The sequence below is a fragment of the Meriones unguiculatus genome, chromosome 6 (genome assembly GCF_030254825.1).
Source record: "Meriones unguiculatus strain TT.TT164.6M chromosome 6, Bangor_MerUng_6.1, whole genome shotgun sequence".
In the NCBI taxonomy this organism is placed as follows: domain Eukaryota; kingdom Metazoa; phylum Chordata; class Mammalia; order Rodentia; family Muridae; genus Meriones; species Meriones unguiculatus.
Genome location: NC_083354.1, coordinates 128,262,372 through 128,277,325, shown reverse-complemented (window position 1 = coordinate 128,277,325; position 14,954 = coordinate 128,262,372). Strand labels below are relative to the sequence as shown.

Below are 14,954 nucleotides of genomic sequence, written 5' to 3'. Positions count from 1 at the left end.
TTCCTGTCCCGAGGACTCCACAGTGCCCCTCCAGAGTATCCAGTCAAGTGCTAGGTGTTCGTGGAGACCTTCTGATTGCTGCCTTCAGGCCCGGAAGCCCAAACACACGTCATCCACCAATAATCAAACATTATCCTCCTTACCATACCTCAGACCTGGCCAGCCTCCTCCATAAATATGCAACCAGCTGGTCTCTCATGCTGCGCTGGAAGCCTGCCGCAAAGGCCCAAACTTGGCTGCGTTCAGAAAACTTCCACATCTATGAGCTCATTTCAACTTCTTCCTTGACGTTCTTTAAACATTAGCAGATGTGCATTTGTGCGCATAAAAACTCGTGCTTTGTGCCTTTATTTTGCTCTTCTTTCCGGTGGTTAATTAAATCCTATTTATGCTAAAACCTACCTTTCAGGCCTTGGAAGTAAGCTAGAATTAAACTGGGATTAAAGCTAGGAATACAGAGCTTTGGGTCTTGGTTATTCTTACTGGCTGTAATCCTCACTTCTTTTTTTTTCATCACCAAGAACCATCTGGAGGCAGGCCCGCTCACACAGGCCTGTGATCCTATCTGCTTGAGGCAGGAAATAACCCGTTCAGGGATTGCCTAGGTGGCAGAATGCATTTAAGTCCTACCTGGGAAATTTTAGTGAGACCTTATCACTTGCCTAGCATGTATAACATCCTGGGTTCAACACCTAGTAACACACAAACATGCACACACAGACACACACACACACACACACACTCACTCAATTTCATAAAATGTTTATGGGAGAGGTGCTTGGGATAGTATCTTCCATGTGCTGAGAACCATGGAATCTGAGCTGGAGTCACCAATGCCTTCTTCCTGGCTGACCTCCCATCTCCGAACTGTGAGTATCATTAACTCCCCGCGACCTCCCAGTGCGGCCTTTTTGTAACAGACCCTAGGCAACGCTGCGCCTCTGTGCCTGCTATTCTCCTTCATGTCAGGGTCAGAAGAGCAAAGATAAAAGCGTCTTCACTCTTGGAAGAATTAGAGGTTTGCCAGGGAAGGAATGTATGTAGTTTTTAAAAGCCTACCTGTTTAAAAATAAAACTGCTTAGAAAATGCAAACAGCACCTCTTCAATTGAAGAAAACTGAACTCAGTAAACTCCTTTGAATTAGCGAGGAGCAAAAGAAAAGTCCATGCCAGATTCGCAGGGATTTGGTTAGATGCTTTATGTTTATTAATAGGGCACAAAAGTTGTTAAGGTTCTGAAATACCGTTTTCATGTGCAGTGGGACCTGGGGGTATGAATAGCTCCAGAAAGAAAGAACCTGCTGTGGGTGGGGCAGGAAGCTAGTACATCTGTGATAGCATGCAGAGTCATGAAGGACTGTTCCAGCGATGAGCAGAGGCCAGGAGAACACCCATTTCTTTTTATTATTTTAAAATACTATTTATTATAATTTATTCACATTGTATCCCAGCTGTGGCTCCTCCCTCGTCTTCTCCCAATCCCTCCCTCCCTCCCTCCCTCTTCTCTCCTTATGCCCCTCCCCTAGTCCACTGGTAGGGGAGGTCTTCCTCCTCTTCCATCTGAGCCTAGCCTATCAGGTCTCATCAGGGCTGGCTGCATTGTCTTTCCCTGTGGCCTGGCAAGACTGCTCCCCCATGAGGGGGAGGTGATCAAAGAGCCAGCTATTGAGTTCATGTCAGAGACAGTTCCTGCTCCCCTTCCTATGGCACCCAGTTGGTGACTTGAGTCTATGGACTACATCTGAGCAGCGGTTTTAGGTTATCTCCATGCATGGTTCTTGGTTGTAGAATAAATATACTAAAGTCTATACTCCTAAAGAAGCTAAACAACAAGGAGGATCCTGGGGAAGATGCTCAATTCTTACTCAGAAGGTCAAATGCAATAGAAATCAGAAGCAGGAGAAGACAGGGAACAGGACAGGAGCCTACCACAGGGGGCCCCTGAAAGACTCTACTGATGGAGGTATTGAAGCAGAGGCTGAGACTCAAAGCCAAACTTTGGGCAGAGTGCAGGGAATCTTATGAAAGAAGGGGGAGACAGAAAGACTTGGAGGGAACAGGAGCTCCAGAAGGAGACCAAACAGAGCCAAAAAACTGGGCCCTGGGAACCCTCAGAGACTGATGCCTCAACTAAAACCCATTTCTTAAAGGGTAGACTCTCTGCGTCGCCTTTTCCTTCAACACTACTGTGTTTCTTAGCGTGCTTCATCCACTTACGGCATACTCTGCAGCTAGTGTTCTTTGAAGCAATCATCAGGGTGTATACAGATGTAGTAAGTATCAGAGAATAAGTTACCCAGGCCTTATTAATAAACATTAATAAGAGACGCGGCCCGTCTATATTCAGCTTTTCAGATGAACAGTTTAATCCGTTCCAGTTCTCTACTTGTTGATGAATCATCAAATGCCACGCACGTCAGAAGCTGTGATCCTGTATACCCTCCACAGCTGCCTAGTGCTGGGCTGGTGAAGCTATGAGTTAGCAAAGATTCGCCTCCCATGATCCTTAGCGCCAGATCCCCTAAGGCATAGCTAAGCCTCACCACGCGAGACACAAAGTGCTGCCGCCGGGTGATGCTTTCCAAGACGAGCAACTTTGCATCCACTTTCTCATTTAGTTTTCAAGGGACTCATTACAGGCTTATAATGCGTCCAGCTTAGAAAAAAAGCAGCCTGTGGTGTGTTAAAAACTTGCCCAACCTTCACTCAAAACCAGCTTTAATCTTCCTTGTCGGGATTGAATCATGGTTGAATTAAAGATTCCTGAACGCTTTGTGGCTAACTAGGGGTGGAATGTACGATCCGTCCTGTTCAGGTCCTATCAGTAATAATCTTGTTACATTCAGGCAACTGAATTAGTTCCTTTGCTCTGAGGATTCACTGAGAAATTTGCAAGTTCGAGGGCTGACAGAGCTGTGCTATAATGTCAGTGATGCTTTTAAAGACTTGTGGTGAGGGCTAGCGACGTGGCGCAGGCGGCAAAGGAGCCTGCGGTCCCATCCAGTGACCTGAGTGGGAGAGGAGGACTGACTTCCACAGCCTAGCTCTGACCTCCACAGTCCCAGCTTGGAGAGCATGCCTGCGCACGCGCACGCACACACACACTTGGAGAAAACCTCCGGCAGCTCATTATGTGAGTTGCTCTACCACGGTATGCCGTAGGCCGCTCACTTTCTCAGTGGTTACAGACGGTCGATGCCATCTGTGAGAGCGTCACGATTGGAATGAGGGGCATACACGGTGAATCAGCCTCCACTCCAGGCGGGAAATGGTTTCTGCCTTCAATGATTTCATACTCTAACTTTGAAAACAGGATTCTTCTCATGGAGAGCAATTCAAATCACACTCTTGTCCTAAGATTCTACAGTTTTTTCAGTTGAACTAAGTGATCTCTGAGGCTACTCTCAGCTACCGAATTCTAAAAATTGAATATGTACATATTTCCAGTATCAGGGGCTCAAGAGACATGGCTGCATTAAATTGTAAGACTCGCTCTTGAGATACCCTTAAGAATTAGTGGGGTGCATTGAAATATTAGTCATCAATCCCTGTGGATAAAATGAAATCTGGTGGCCAAACCCAGACCTCTGGGTATGCAAATATGGGGAGTTATGTCCCTCATGTTACAACTTTATTTTCATTGGTTTGGCCCCGGTTGTATTAAGCAGGGCGGGCACTAAGAGAAGGAAGGAGGCCAGGAGTAGGCGAGGGTCCTCTCCAGTCCTCACAGAACCACTTTTCAGAGGAGGAGAGCCATGGTTCAATGAGTGCTGCTGTTGTTGTTGAGACTTCGTTCCCTAGTCCCCTATCATAACATGCTACCCTTCCTCTCTAATCCCTGACACAGGGAGGAACTATCAATGAGGTGCTCCCGCGCCTGAGAGAAAGCTCCCAGTTAGCCAAGGCTGGCCTCAAACTTAAGCTCCGCCTGCGTCTGTCGTCCAGATGCTGGAGTTACAGGTCTGTAGGCCTTTCCGTGGTTAGTCCAGAACTGGTAACCGTTCTTACAGTACGATAACTGGGCTTTTAATAGAATGAGTAGTATTAACAACTAGTTCTCAGGAGGCAACTGGTGAGGGCTTAAAATGCGTTTTAATCTTTATCCTAAAGAAAATAAAGTTGAAATTTGACGAATACACTATTAGGGCAGCATCAAGAACCTAAATAAGCTACAGATTCTCTTCCCAGAAAAAAATGTATATATGCACATTAATTTGCATATATATCCCTTGGAGGTTTATGGAAAAAGTCACAAGCTTACCCATGGACTTCTAGGGTAAGAAAATTACAAACTCCCTGCTGTTCCTAAGGATCACATAGCAAATACTTATTCAGAGAAATCTTAAATTGAACTAGTAACATTAGCATATCATTAATAGTAAACCAAATTATACGAAAACTGAAAATTACAACACTATCAAAATAAACAAAATGCCCTTTGTGCATGCTCCACAAGGCCATGAGCAGGATCTTTTTAAACTCCCTGTGTAGTTACTGCCACCTGCTGGTCACAAATAGGTAAATCCTAAACCTGCCCCGATTATTTCATTGGTAGAGCCTTAAATATATTATGAAATATTAGACTAAAAAGAGGTCATTAAGAATTCAGTTTTCTGCACATCTCACGTCTGTCTTTTCCTACACAGGCCATGAACTTCATGGACACGTCCCTCTGTCCTTCTGTTTCAGTGTTGACCTGGATCCCCCTCATCTACTTTACTACCTGTCCAACTCTTCTCTGCTTTACGTGACTGTGCTCCATTTTGTTCCACGTTACCATGAGTAGGCTATTTCTAAATTTTTTAAATGAATTTGGATATAATAGATGCTTAGTAAAGCTTCTGACTGGAGCTGGAGAGATAGCGCAGTGGTTACGAGCACCGGCCGCTCTTCTAGATGACCCAGGGATCCTCAGGGTGGTTCACAGCTATAACCTCAGTTTCAAGGGAATCTGATACCCTTTATGGCCCCCATGGACACCAGGCACCAAGCATGTAAATGGTGCACAGACATACACACAACACAAAATAGATAAAAATTAAAAAACCAATAACTTTGAATGAGTGTTCAAAGGTCTTAAACTAAACACTACATGTCAAAATAAATACCCTAAACTACTTAGTTCTTGATAAGGACATTGGATATTCTTCCTGGCTTAGGTTAATTTGTTTCCTAGACATATATGTAACATATATGTTACATAGTAAAATAAGAGATTAGAAAATTTTGTTAGTTGTATGTGCGTGTGTGTGTGTGTGTGTGTGTGCGCGCACACGCACATGAGTACCGTTATCAGCGTATGTATGGGCACACATGTACACAGGTGGAAGCTTGAGGCTGTTGGGAGTCTTCCTCCATTGCTCTCCACATTATTCTTTGAGGCAGCCTAGCCAGTGATGATCATGCTTTGCCCCTGAGTCCTCTCTCTACTCCTCCTTTTGCTTCTTTAATTTCCAGGACCTGACAATTCCTTTTCTGTTTCAGTATTTCAATACAGAAGCTTTCAAATGAATCCCGCTACATGATTTATGAGTTCTGGGAGAACAGCAGTGTGTGGAATCGGTAAGTAGGGAGGAAAATGACTTGTTTGACTGAGTGTGGAGCATGGCAGTGTACATGATGAAACTTTTAAATGGTTAGAAATGCTTTATTTTGTGGTAGAGATTGAACCAGGGGCTTTGGGCGTGCCAGGTAAGCACTCTGTCACGGTTCTATCCCAGCTTCCTGGTAAGTTTATGCTCTAAAACCAGGTCTGATTGGTTGTCCAGGGTGGTCTTTCATCATCCCTGTGGCCCAGTCAGGCCTTGAATTTGAAATGCTTTTGCTTCAGCTGCAAGCACCAGGATTCCAGGCCTGCACCACCGGGTCTGCGGTGTTTACCTCATCTTAAAACTTGCTTTTCCCTGTTACACTGAATCCTACGCTCTTATTTCACAGCTTTGAATACTGATCCCACTTTGAGCCTCTTCATTTTACTGATGCTCTCAGTGAAGCAGTTAGACAAGTGTGGTGGTTTCAATAGAGGTGCCCCTCATAGACGCATGTTTGCATGCTTGGCCCTAGCTAGTGGCCCTGTGGGGAGGTGTGGCCTTGTTGGAGGAAGTGTGTCACTGTGGGGATGAGCTTTGAGCTCTCATATCCTCAAGCTACTCGTAGTATGGTACACAGTCTCTTTCAGCTGCCTGTGGATCAAGATGTAGAACTCTCTGCTCCTTGTCCAGCACCATGCTTACCTGCAGGCCACTGTGCTTCTCTCCATGATGATAACTAACCCTCTGAACTGTAGCCAGCCCTGATTAGATGTTTCCTTTATAAGAGCTGCTGTGGTCATGATGTCTCTTCACAGCAATGGACCCTAAGACCAGGGTCATGCGTATATCAGGAAGGAGAACTGATGGGGCATGAAGCTTCATAACATATAAGCTCTATGAATATTGTTTTATTGAAATTTAAAACTATACACAGTGGCTAATATAACTTTTTTAAAAGTCCTCAAACATTACAGGTAAAGGAATGAAAGACATTGCAAAAGCTTACAAACCAACTTTAGTAAAAAAAAAAAATAGTAACCATCGTAGTAATGTTGCTAACAAATAAGAAATTTTAAATGAGATGAATTTTTTTCTTCTATCACATATAGTTCCTGATTTTAGGTAATGCAGAAAATATAGCTATTCAGTAATCAGTGTTTTAGGGTACTTAACTTTGGTAATAAAATTAAGAGAATGGTGGAAAATTCAACTGATTAGTATTTCACCTGAAATCTTTATTTTTGTGGCTTCAAGGAACAGTCTTGGAATGTAGCTCAGTGTCAGAGTGCTTGCCCAAAAAAAAAAAATAATTGAAGCATTTTGTGCAATAAGAAAGACACAATGGCAACAACAGTATTTCAGGCAGAGATCCTTCAAGGCAACTCCAAGAGTAAGGCCTTTAATAAGTCCCATTTTATTCTCTACTCACAGAAAATGTACAGTTCCTGTCCTTAGATCCTGTTCCTTAAACATGAAGATATTAAGAAATTAGCCTACCTCCTATTGCTGAATGTTGTTTGTATACTTATCTTAAATACCTTTTCTTCTAAACCCCGATGACATTTATCACTCTCCAGGTTCTATTACAGTCACGAATCGAGAGCAGACTGTATCTGGACATTTACTTCGAGCCATTCCACCAAAGCTCAGTATATTGGTTAAATTTGAGTTCTGCTGGACTCTACTTGGGAGGGTTCTAAGTAAAAACACACAACTTTAACCTGCAATTGTTTCACAGCCACCTCCAGACAAATTACAGCAAGACATTCCAAAGAAGCAACGTGGACTTCTTGGAAACTCCAGAGCTCACTTCTACCATGCTAGTTCCTGGTAACTGCCGGAGCATGCCTCACGCTTGTGTGTGCTTTCCTAACTCCTGCTCTTTTGCTTTGCTTTGTTTATTTCTTAAGAGAGCATGATCTCCCACACTTTATCAGTGACGTTTTCCTTACTGTTCCTATCGTTTACAATTGGGAAAGGGGGAAGAAATATTTTATTGTCTTTTGTCCTTAATTACTTTGTTTCTAGATACATTAAACCTAGTACTGGTAGCTAGTTGGGCACCATAATTTTTGCAGAATTTAAGTGTAAGTCTAACCTTAAAAAATTTACTCATATGCCTTACTCCATTAAATTTAGTATGCTGAATGCAATTTGAAATGTGACCACAGGATAGAGGTTAATATTATGTTAGAAAAGTTCATTATAAGAGATGATTTTGTAACTGGCAGAAAGAACAACATGGGGAGACATGTTTGGAATGAAAGGTTGTTGAGAAAGTTCATTTTCTCTCTACCCACCCACTTGTCACTAACCACACACATACTGAGCAATAATGTGAGCTTGGCAGTGCATCCAGGGATACTTAGCCTCTTTCCCAGCACTGGCTGGGGTCCTGCTCTGACCAAGCATTTTGCTAGGAGCTAACTGGGAACAGAGTGAAAACACAGCCTCTAAGAATAATGTGCTATCTATCCAGTTTGACAAATATATATATTTACAAAGGCACACATTTACACAAAAACAAAACACAGTTCCAGGCACAGGACAGTAGTTATCACTAGAGACAGCACGTGTTTTGTAGACTTGAAGTTATCTTTTTCCACTTGAAGGTGAATAGTATCTTAATTAGGTATATGGAGAGCAAATTAGAGTTCTCAAGGTTTTGTAAATGGAAAGCATGTTCCAATCATTAACATTTGACATCTGGGACAAAAGCCGTCATCATGGAGTGGGGACTGACAAGGACAAATACACAGGCTGGGGAAGGAAAGAATGTACACGAGCCTGCTGGGATTCCAGCCTCAGATGCACAGCAAGACGAATTCTGAGTGAGGACTTGAACAAATAAGAACAGAACACTGGAGAGGGTCCTGGAGAAATTTTTCTGTAAAGAAAGCCTTGCAGAGGAAGAAGAAACCTCAACATAAAACCAGACACACTAAATCTGTTAGAAGAAAAAGTGGGGAAGAGCCTTGAACTCATTGGCACAGGAGACCACTTCCTGAACAGAACACCAACAGCACAGGCTCTAAGAGCAACAATCAATAAATGAACCTCATGAAACTGAAAAGCTTCTGTAAAGCAAATGACACTGTCGTCAGAACAAAACAACAGCCTACAGATTGGGAAAGGACCTTCACCAACCCTGTATCTGACAGAGGGCTAATATCCAGAATATATAAAGAACTAAAGAAGTTAAAAAGCAATAAATCAAGCAATTCAATCAAAAAATGGGGTACGGAGCTAAACAGAGAATTCTCTGTAGAGGAATATAGAATGGGCAGAGAAACACCTAAAAGAAATGCTCAATGTCCTTAGTGATCAGGGAAATGCAAATCAAAACAACCCTGAGATTTCACCTTACACTCATCAGAATGGCTAAGATCAAAAACTCGAGTAAAAACACATGCTGGAGAGGGTGTGGAGAAAGGGGAAACCTCCTCCATTGCTGCTGTGAATGTAAACTTGTACAACCACTTTGGAAATCAATCTGGCACTTTCTTAGACAATTAGGAATAGTGCTTCCTCAATATCCAGCTATACCACTCCTAGGCATATATCCAAACTATGCTCAAGTACAGAACAAGAACATTTGTTCAACCATGTTCAGAGCAGCTTTATTCATAATAGCCAGAACCTGGAAACAACCCAGAGGTCCCTCAACGGAGGAATGGATACAAAAACTGTGGTACATTTATACAATGGAATACTACTCAGCAATTAAAAACAAGGAAATCATGAAATTTGCAGGCAAATGGTGGGATCTAGAAAGATCATCCTGAGTGAGGTATCCCAGAAGCAGAAAGACACACATGGTATATACTCACTTGTAAGTGCATATTAGACATATATTATAGAATAAACATACTAAAATCTGTATACCTAATGAAGCTAAGCAGGGAGGATGACCCTGGGTGAGAGGATCAATCTTCATTCAGAAAGGGAAGCAGGACAGACATTGGAAGAGGGAGAAAACAGGGAACAGGACAGGAGCCTACCACAGAGGGCCTCTGACTTTACTCTGCAAGGTATTAAAGCAGATGCAGAGACTCATAGCCAAACTTTGGGCAGAGTGCAGGGAATCTTATGAAAGAAGGGGGAGATAGAAAGACCTGGACAGGACTGGAGCTCCACAAGGAGAGCAACAGAACCAAAAAAGTGTGAGCCGAGGGGTCTTTTCTGAGATTGATACTCCAACCAAAGACCATTCATGGAGATAATTTAGAACCCCTGCACAGATGTAGCGTATGGCAGCTCAGTGTCCAAGTGGGTTCCCTAGTAACGGGAACATGGACTGTCTCTAACATGAACTCAGTGGTTTGTTCTTTGATCACCTCCCCCAGAGGGGAGCAGTGTTGCCAGGCCATAGAGGAGGACAATGCAGCCAGTCCTGATGAGACCTGACAAGCTAGGGTCAGATGGAAGGGGAGGTGGACCTCCCCTATCAGTGGACTTGGAGAGGGGCATGAGAGGAAATGAGAGAGGGAGGGGGCTACAGCTGTGATACAAAATGAATAAACTGTAATTAATATAAAATAGTGAGAAAAAAAAAGACCAAGGACACCATCCAAGGAAGAAGACTCAGAACAAGATATCAGGGTAGAATACAAAAATACTGTGCTCCTGGGGGCATTCATGGTGATGTGGCTAGAGAAAAAAATGGCAGAGGAAATTGGATTTGACCTCGAAACAAGGGAAGAGTCTTAATGGAGTGGCAGGGATTTGAAACTGCAGTAGATTTTGATGCACTGAGGGACAGATGGGAGAGAAGGCAGTAATTTCTGGAGCTGCAGCTGGTAGGGGAGACAGGTTGCCAGGTGGGATAGCTTTCAATTTAGCTGTCCTCCCAGTCTAAGGGAGTGCAGCTTTGGTGTGACACTAGAGCTTCCAGGCGACGGGAGCAGAATTTTTTGTGCCATATAGCTGGCTTAATCCTCAAGCAAAAAAGCCATGCTCATTGCTCAGGTTGTCAGGTTCCACAAGGTGCCATAGTTGGGGAAGGTAGAAAAAGAGAAACTATGAAGGAGGAGACTGCAGCAGCTACATTCTATTTACTAGCAAAAGTTTAGCTTCACTGTTACATCAAGTGTGTACTTGCTGTTCTAAACAGGTTCAGCCTACAATACAAATTAATGCTGCAAATATGACAGACTATGGCCTCTGTTGATAGAACATAGAAAAACAGGGATGACGTTTATCTCATCTTCTTAATGCTGCACTGGTCGTACATGACACAAGAGGAAAACTTTTCTGAAAGAATGAAGACTTTCCATATCACAGTTGTACTAATAATAGACATGTGAATCTCCAAAGTCTCATATCAATATTTTTGTGTTTGGCCATCAGATCCATTTTCAATTCTCCCAATACTAAACCCACTGGCTTAAAAACGGGAAAGCATTGCTTATTCATATTGGAGTCTTGGGTCTACCCAGGTTAGAAATTATGTGAGCAAAGTTAGAGTAGAAAAATACAAGGAGAGACTTGTCAGTTAATAAGGGGGAGAAATGCTGTCGTGAGCACTGTAACCTGTAGGTTTTCTGGTGCAGCTTCATCATTACTTCGGATGAACTTTTGATGTGATGAAATATTCCACCATTGATACATGCATTACTCCCTTACACGTCTTTCATTATTCTCTAATTTACAGAAAAAAAAATGGGGACAAATAAAACTGAATCAACGGTTGCTCTTAGAGGCTGAACCTCATGCAATTTAATTTTTGTCCAAGTCACATTAATTTGCCTATCACACCTAATCTCAACAATGATAAATGGAACTTAACAAGACGTAAATAATGGCTAGGGTTGGCTTCTAGCAAAAATTTTAACATCCACTGCAGCGGTTCGATCTATTTTAAAGCTTCCTAGGTGTGACTGCACAAGCATTCCCAGAACAAACATCGGGAATTAGTGTTTAGATATTATGTGGAGTTGTAATGGCCACACTTCTTCTAATGCCAGCTTAATGACCAGTTTTTTGAATTTTGTATGTTATACCACATTGAAGGTTAGAAATGAAAATAAGGCCACTGTGACTGCACAAATTTAAGTCTAAAATGTGAAAATGGCAGCGATGGTGTTCATTAACACAGAAATATGACATATTTCAAGTAAGCCAAATACCATTTAGCCAGAAGTAACCAACCAAAGTTTATCCCTCAAAGCTGGAAAATCCGAAAGTCAATTGAAGCATGCTTGCTGCAATACAGCAATGCAACCATTAACCATCATAACCCACGCACACAACAAGAGTTTAATTACTCCCCTCGGGACCAGAATACCCTTGCCATCATAAAGGAAAGAAGAAACACAAGAAAGTAAGGTCTGGGTGCAAGCAATTCAACTTTAAAAACAACTCCTTTTGTCTGCCTTTTTACCAAGGCATGCCAGTAGCCACACTTCTTTACCATAGGTTATGTTTAGGTGTTTATATTCATTGGGGAATACATTTCTAGTGTTCAAATATAAACACATTAAAAACTGTATAATACATCCATTTGCTTAGATTCAAACTTCCTGAAACATATATTTAGAAGTTTCTTTTGTTATTTCCTAACAACTGCTAGTATTGGGCATATTGCAGCATTATTCAACATCAGGCCATTTATAATCTTCTTACTAGGACAAACCCTATTCATATATATTTTTTAAAAATCTTAGACAACAAAGTATAAAAACCCACAGTATAATTACACAGTAAAAACTCAATGTCCCAAAGCGTCTAAAATTGAAAACTAGACCAATAGTTATGCAAAGTGAAGATGAAGGAAATGATCTCTTTAGTTTGGACTTTCTCTGCTCTCAAAACACACTTTAATTATTTGGTTTTTTTGTTTTGTTTTGTTTTGTTTTTTGTTTTGTTTTTCTCATTTCAGCCTCCTGGTGGATCCTGAACAACAATTAGATGTCCCTGCACCACGTCTTTATTGTTCCGAGTTCAAGTGTTCTTATCTAAAATGTAAACTGGAAAGTTCTCCGTGGTTGTCAATGTGCTGCAGACTTTTGTTCAATGTTATAAGTACATCTTCTGAAGTGTATTCTGTAACTATCTCAGTAGTTACTCTTGGTATTTGATGATAATTGACTTGCTACACTGTAATCATTCATTATAGCAAAATCCTAATATATGAAAATGGCACATAAAGTAATAAAATGTGACAATTCTGGTAAAAATGCTAAGTGAGAACATCACATCATAGAGCTGGGTTTGTACACTGCTCTAAAGCAGTGGTCTCAACCTTCCTAATGCTGCAACCCCTTAATACTGTTCCTCGTGTTGTGACCTCCAACCATAAAATTATATTGTTGCTACTTCATAACTACAATTTTGCTACTGTTATGAATTGTAATGTAAATAAATATCTTATATGTAGGATATCTGATATGCTATCCCCAAAGAAGTCATGACCCACAGGTTGAAACCCACTGCTCTAAAGGATTATATCCATCCTTTGTGGCTTTTCAGTAACACATTTTTGTGAGAGAAACATTCTTTTTCAGTAAGTTCCACATGGTCCTCCAACTATCCTCCTTATAATTCCTTTAACATTAATATAAATGCATAGAACAACCGAGACTATATCCTGTAGAAGCTGTTCATGCGTCATGTTGTAAACTGGTATTTTGGACAATCTATAGTAACTTAGGGCATTTACTACTGTGACACCTTATTTGTTAGTATTATAATCTCATATATAAGCTAGATATTATTGAGCCAAGAAGAAAGCTTTACTTTGAGGAAGTTAATGTTTATGTCAGAAGCCTTTGATATATGATCCATATAAATAATGGGTCTTATGAAAAATGAACACTTGAATTTAAATGAAGTTTTTTTTTTTTAATTCAGTACTTTAAAACTAAAACTTCAACTCAACTGAATAAGGAAATTTAAAACAAGGACAAAGCTTTAGAACTGATTGCCTACTTTGTATACTTTCCTATTGTGACTAAGATAAATGACATTTCTTTTCTGCCATTCTCTACAAGCTCTGGCTATAGACTCTACTACGAGAATACACATAGACCTATTGTCATGTTATGCTCTCATACAAACGCCTTTGAAAGTCTGGGCTTGAGGGAAAATAAATGTAAAATATTATAGTATTTTTAACAGTTGGAAAACTTAGGGAAAGAGAAAGCTTGGATGAAAATGTCATTTTATAAATATGAGACTTGATCTAGAAATATTGTCTCAAAATAGTTTATGGAACATTGATTTACTGAATCCTTTTGTATAATTTCAGTCCTCTTCAATCTTATATAAAATTGCATAGTTTGTTAGACCAAACTGGAAACTTTTTACCCACAGGGACTCGTGTGTGTGTGTGTGTGTGTGTGTGTGTGTATTCGAATCTTACGATGACAAGCACTATGAAACATCTCTTGTTACAGGAGTGCAGGGCAAAGCATGAACGAAGTAAGACAGTGACTGCCAAGACAAACTGCACATGTGTGAAAGCAGGGAGGAGCAGAGCAGTCTCTGGCCTCACTGAGGTTTCACTCAAGTTCTGAAACCCAGGGGACTTCCAACATACAAATGCTTCTGGGAAATGCTGGTGAATAACGCTTTCAAATGACAGATTACAACCAATCAAAACATTGTCTCAAATGGCCCACTTCATTTCCAACCCAAAAATCCTATCAAGTGTTTTATACACCACTAGGTAGTTTTCAATGTAGCAGAGTAGTACAGCTTCAGACAAAGGCCCCTGATTACAAATTTGCATGAGTTTTGTAAATATATTAAACTAGAACCAAAGGACTTGAGAAAAAAGCAAATTAACCAATTTAGCTCTGATAATTCTGATCTCATCTATTATATATATATATTTATAAGTATGTTTAAGTGTGTTTGTATGCAAGTGCCTATATATGATAATACATACACATACTGGTTCGTATGACCAAAAAAAGGAAAACAGTAGGGGGCCACACACACACAGACTCACACACCAATGATGCAATAGTATAAACATCTCATTTTCAAACAAGCAATAACTTTATGAAGGGTTTTTTCTCTTTTAAAAAGTAAACCTTTCAAAGAAACAAACAAACAAAGCAAACCTTTCCCTGAGAATCAAAGTAGTGAACAAGAAGCTGGAAAGACCACGCTGGGAGATCTGCTGTGGACTAAGCATTGGAACCTGGGCAACAAGCATCCCCAAAGCAGCAAACCGGAGGCGCTGGTTTTAGGAAGTCACAGTTGGGAGAGACAACATTTCTGATCACAGACAGTCTTGAGTAACTTGCCAGTGATCCCAGAACACAAGAGAGTAGAAGCAGCGAGTTTACTTACCTTTTCTGACATGTTACATTGCCCTTTTTAATTTCTAGGAAATAAAAGCTTAAACCTCCAAATTCTTTATCCATGTATATGAGAAATTACAGAATTGAAATTTACTGTACCTTAATTATTTGC

General features: G+C 41.0%; 1 protein-coding gene across 2 annotated transcripts in view; it reads left to right on the top strand.

The window, feature by feature from the left end:
* Positions 1-14,481, top strand: part of Necab1 (N-terminal EF-hand calcium binding protein 1) — a 165,212-nt gene extending 150,731 nt beyond the window's left edge. Inside the window, exons 11-13 of one of the 2 annotated variants that reach the window (XM_060386022.1) lie at positions 5,485-5,562; positions 7,270-7,388; positions 12,412-14,481. In XM_060386022.1, the coding sequence (XP_060242005.1) occupies positions 5,485-5,562; positions 7,270-7,388; positions 12,412-12,440 (226 nt within the window). In that variant the 3' untranslated portion in view covers positions 12,441-14,481. The remainder of the gene's footprint in view (positions 1-5,484; positions 5,563-7,269; positions 7,389-12,411) is intronic. The other variant, XM_021652365.2, reaches the window with a different exon arrangement.
* The last annotated feature ends 473 nt before the right edge of the window (positions 14,482-14,954 follow it).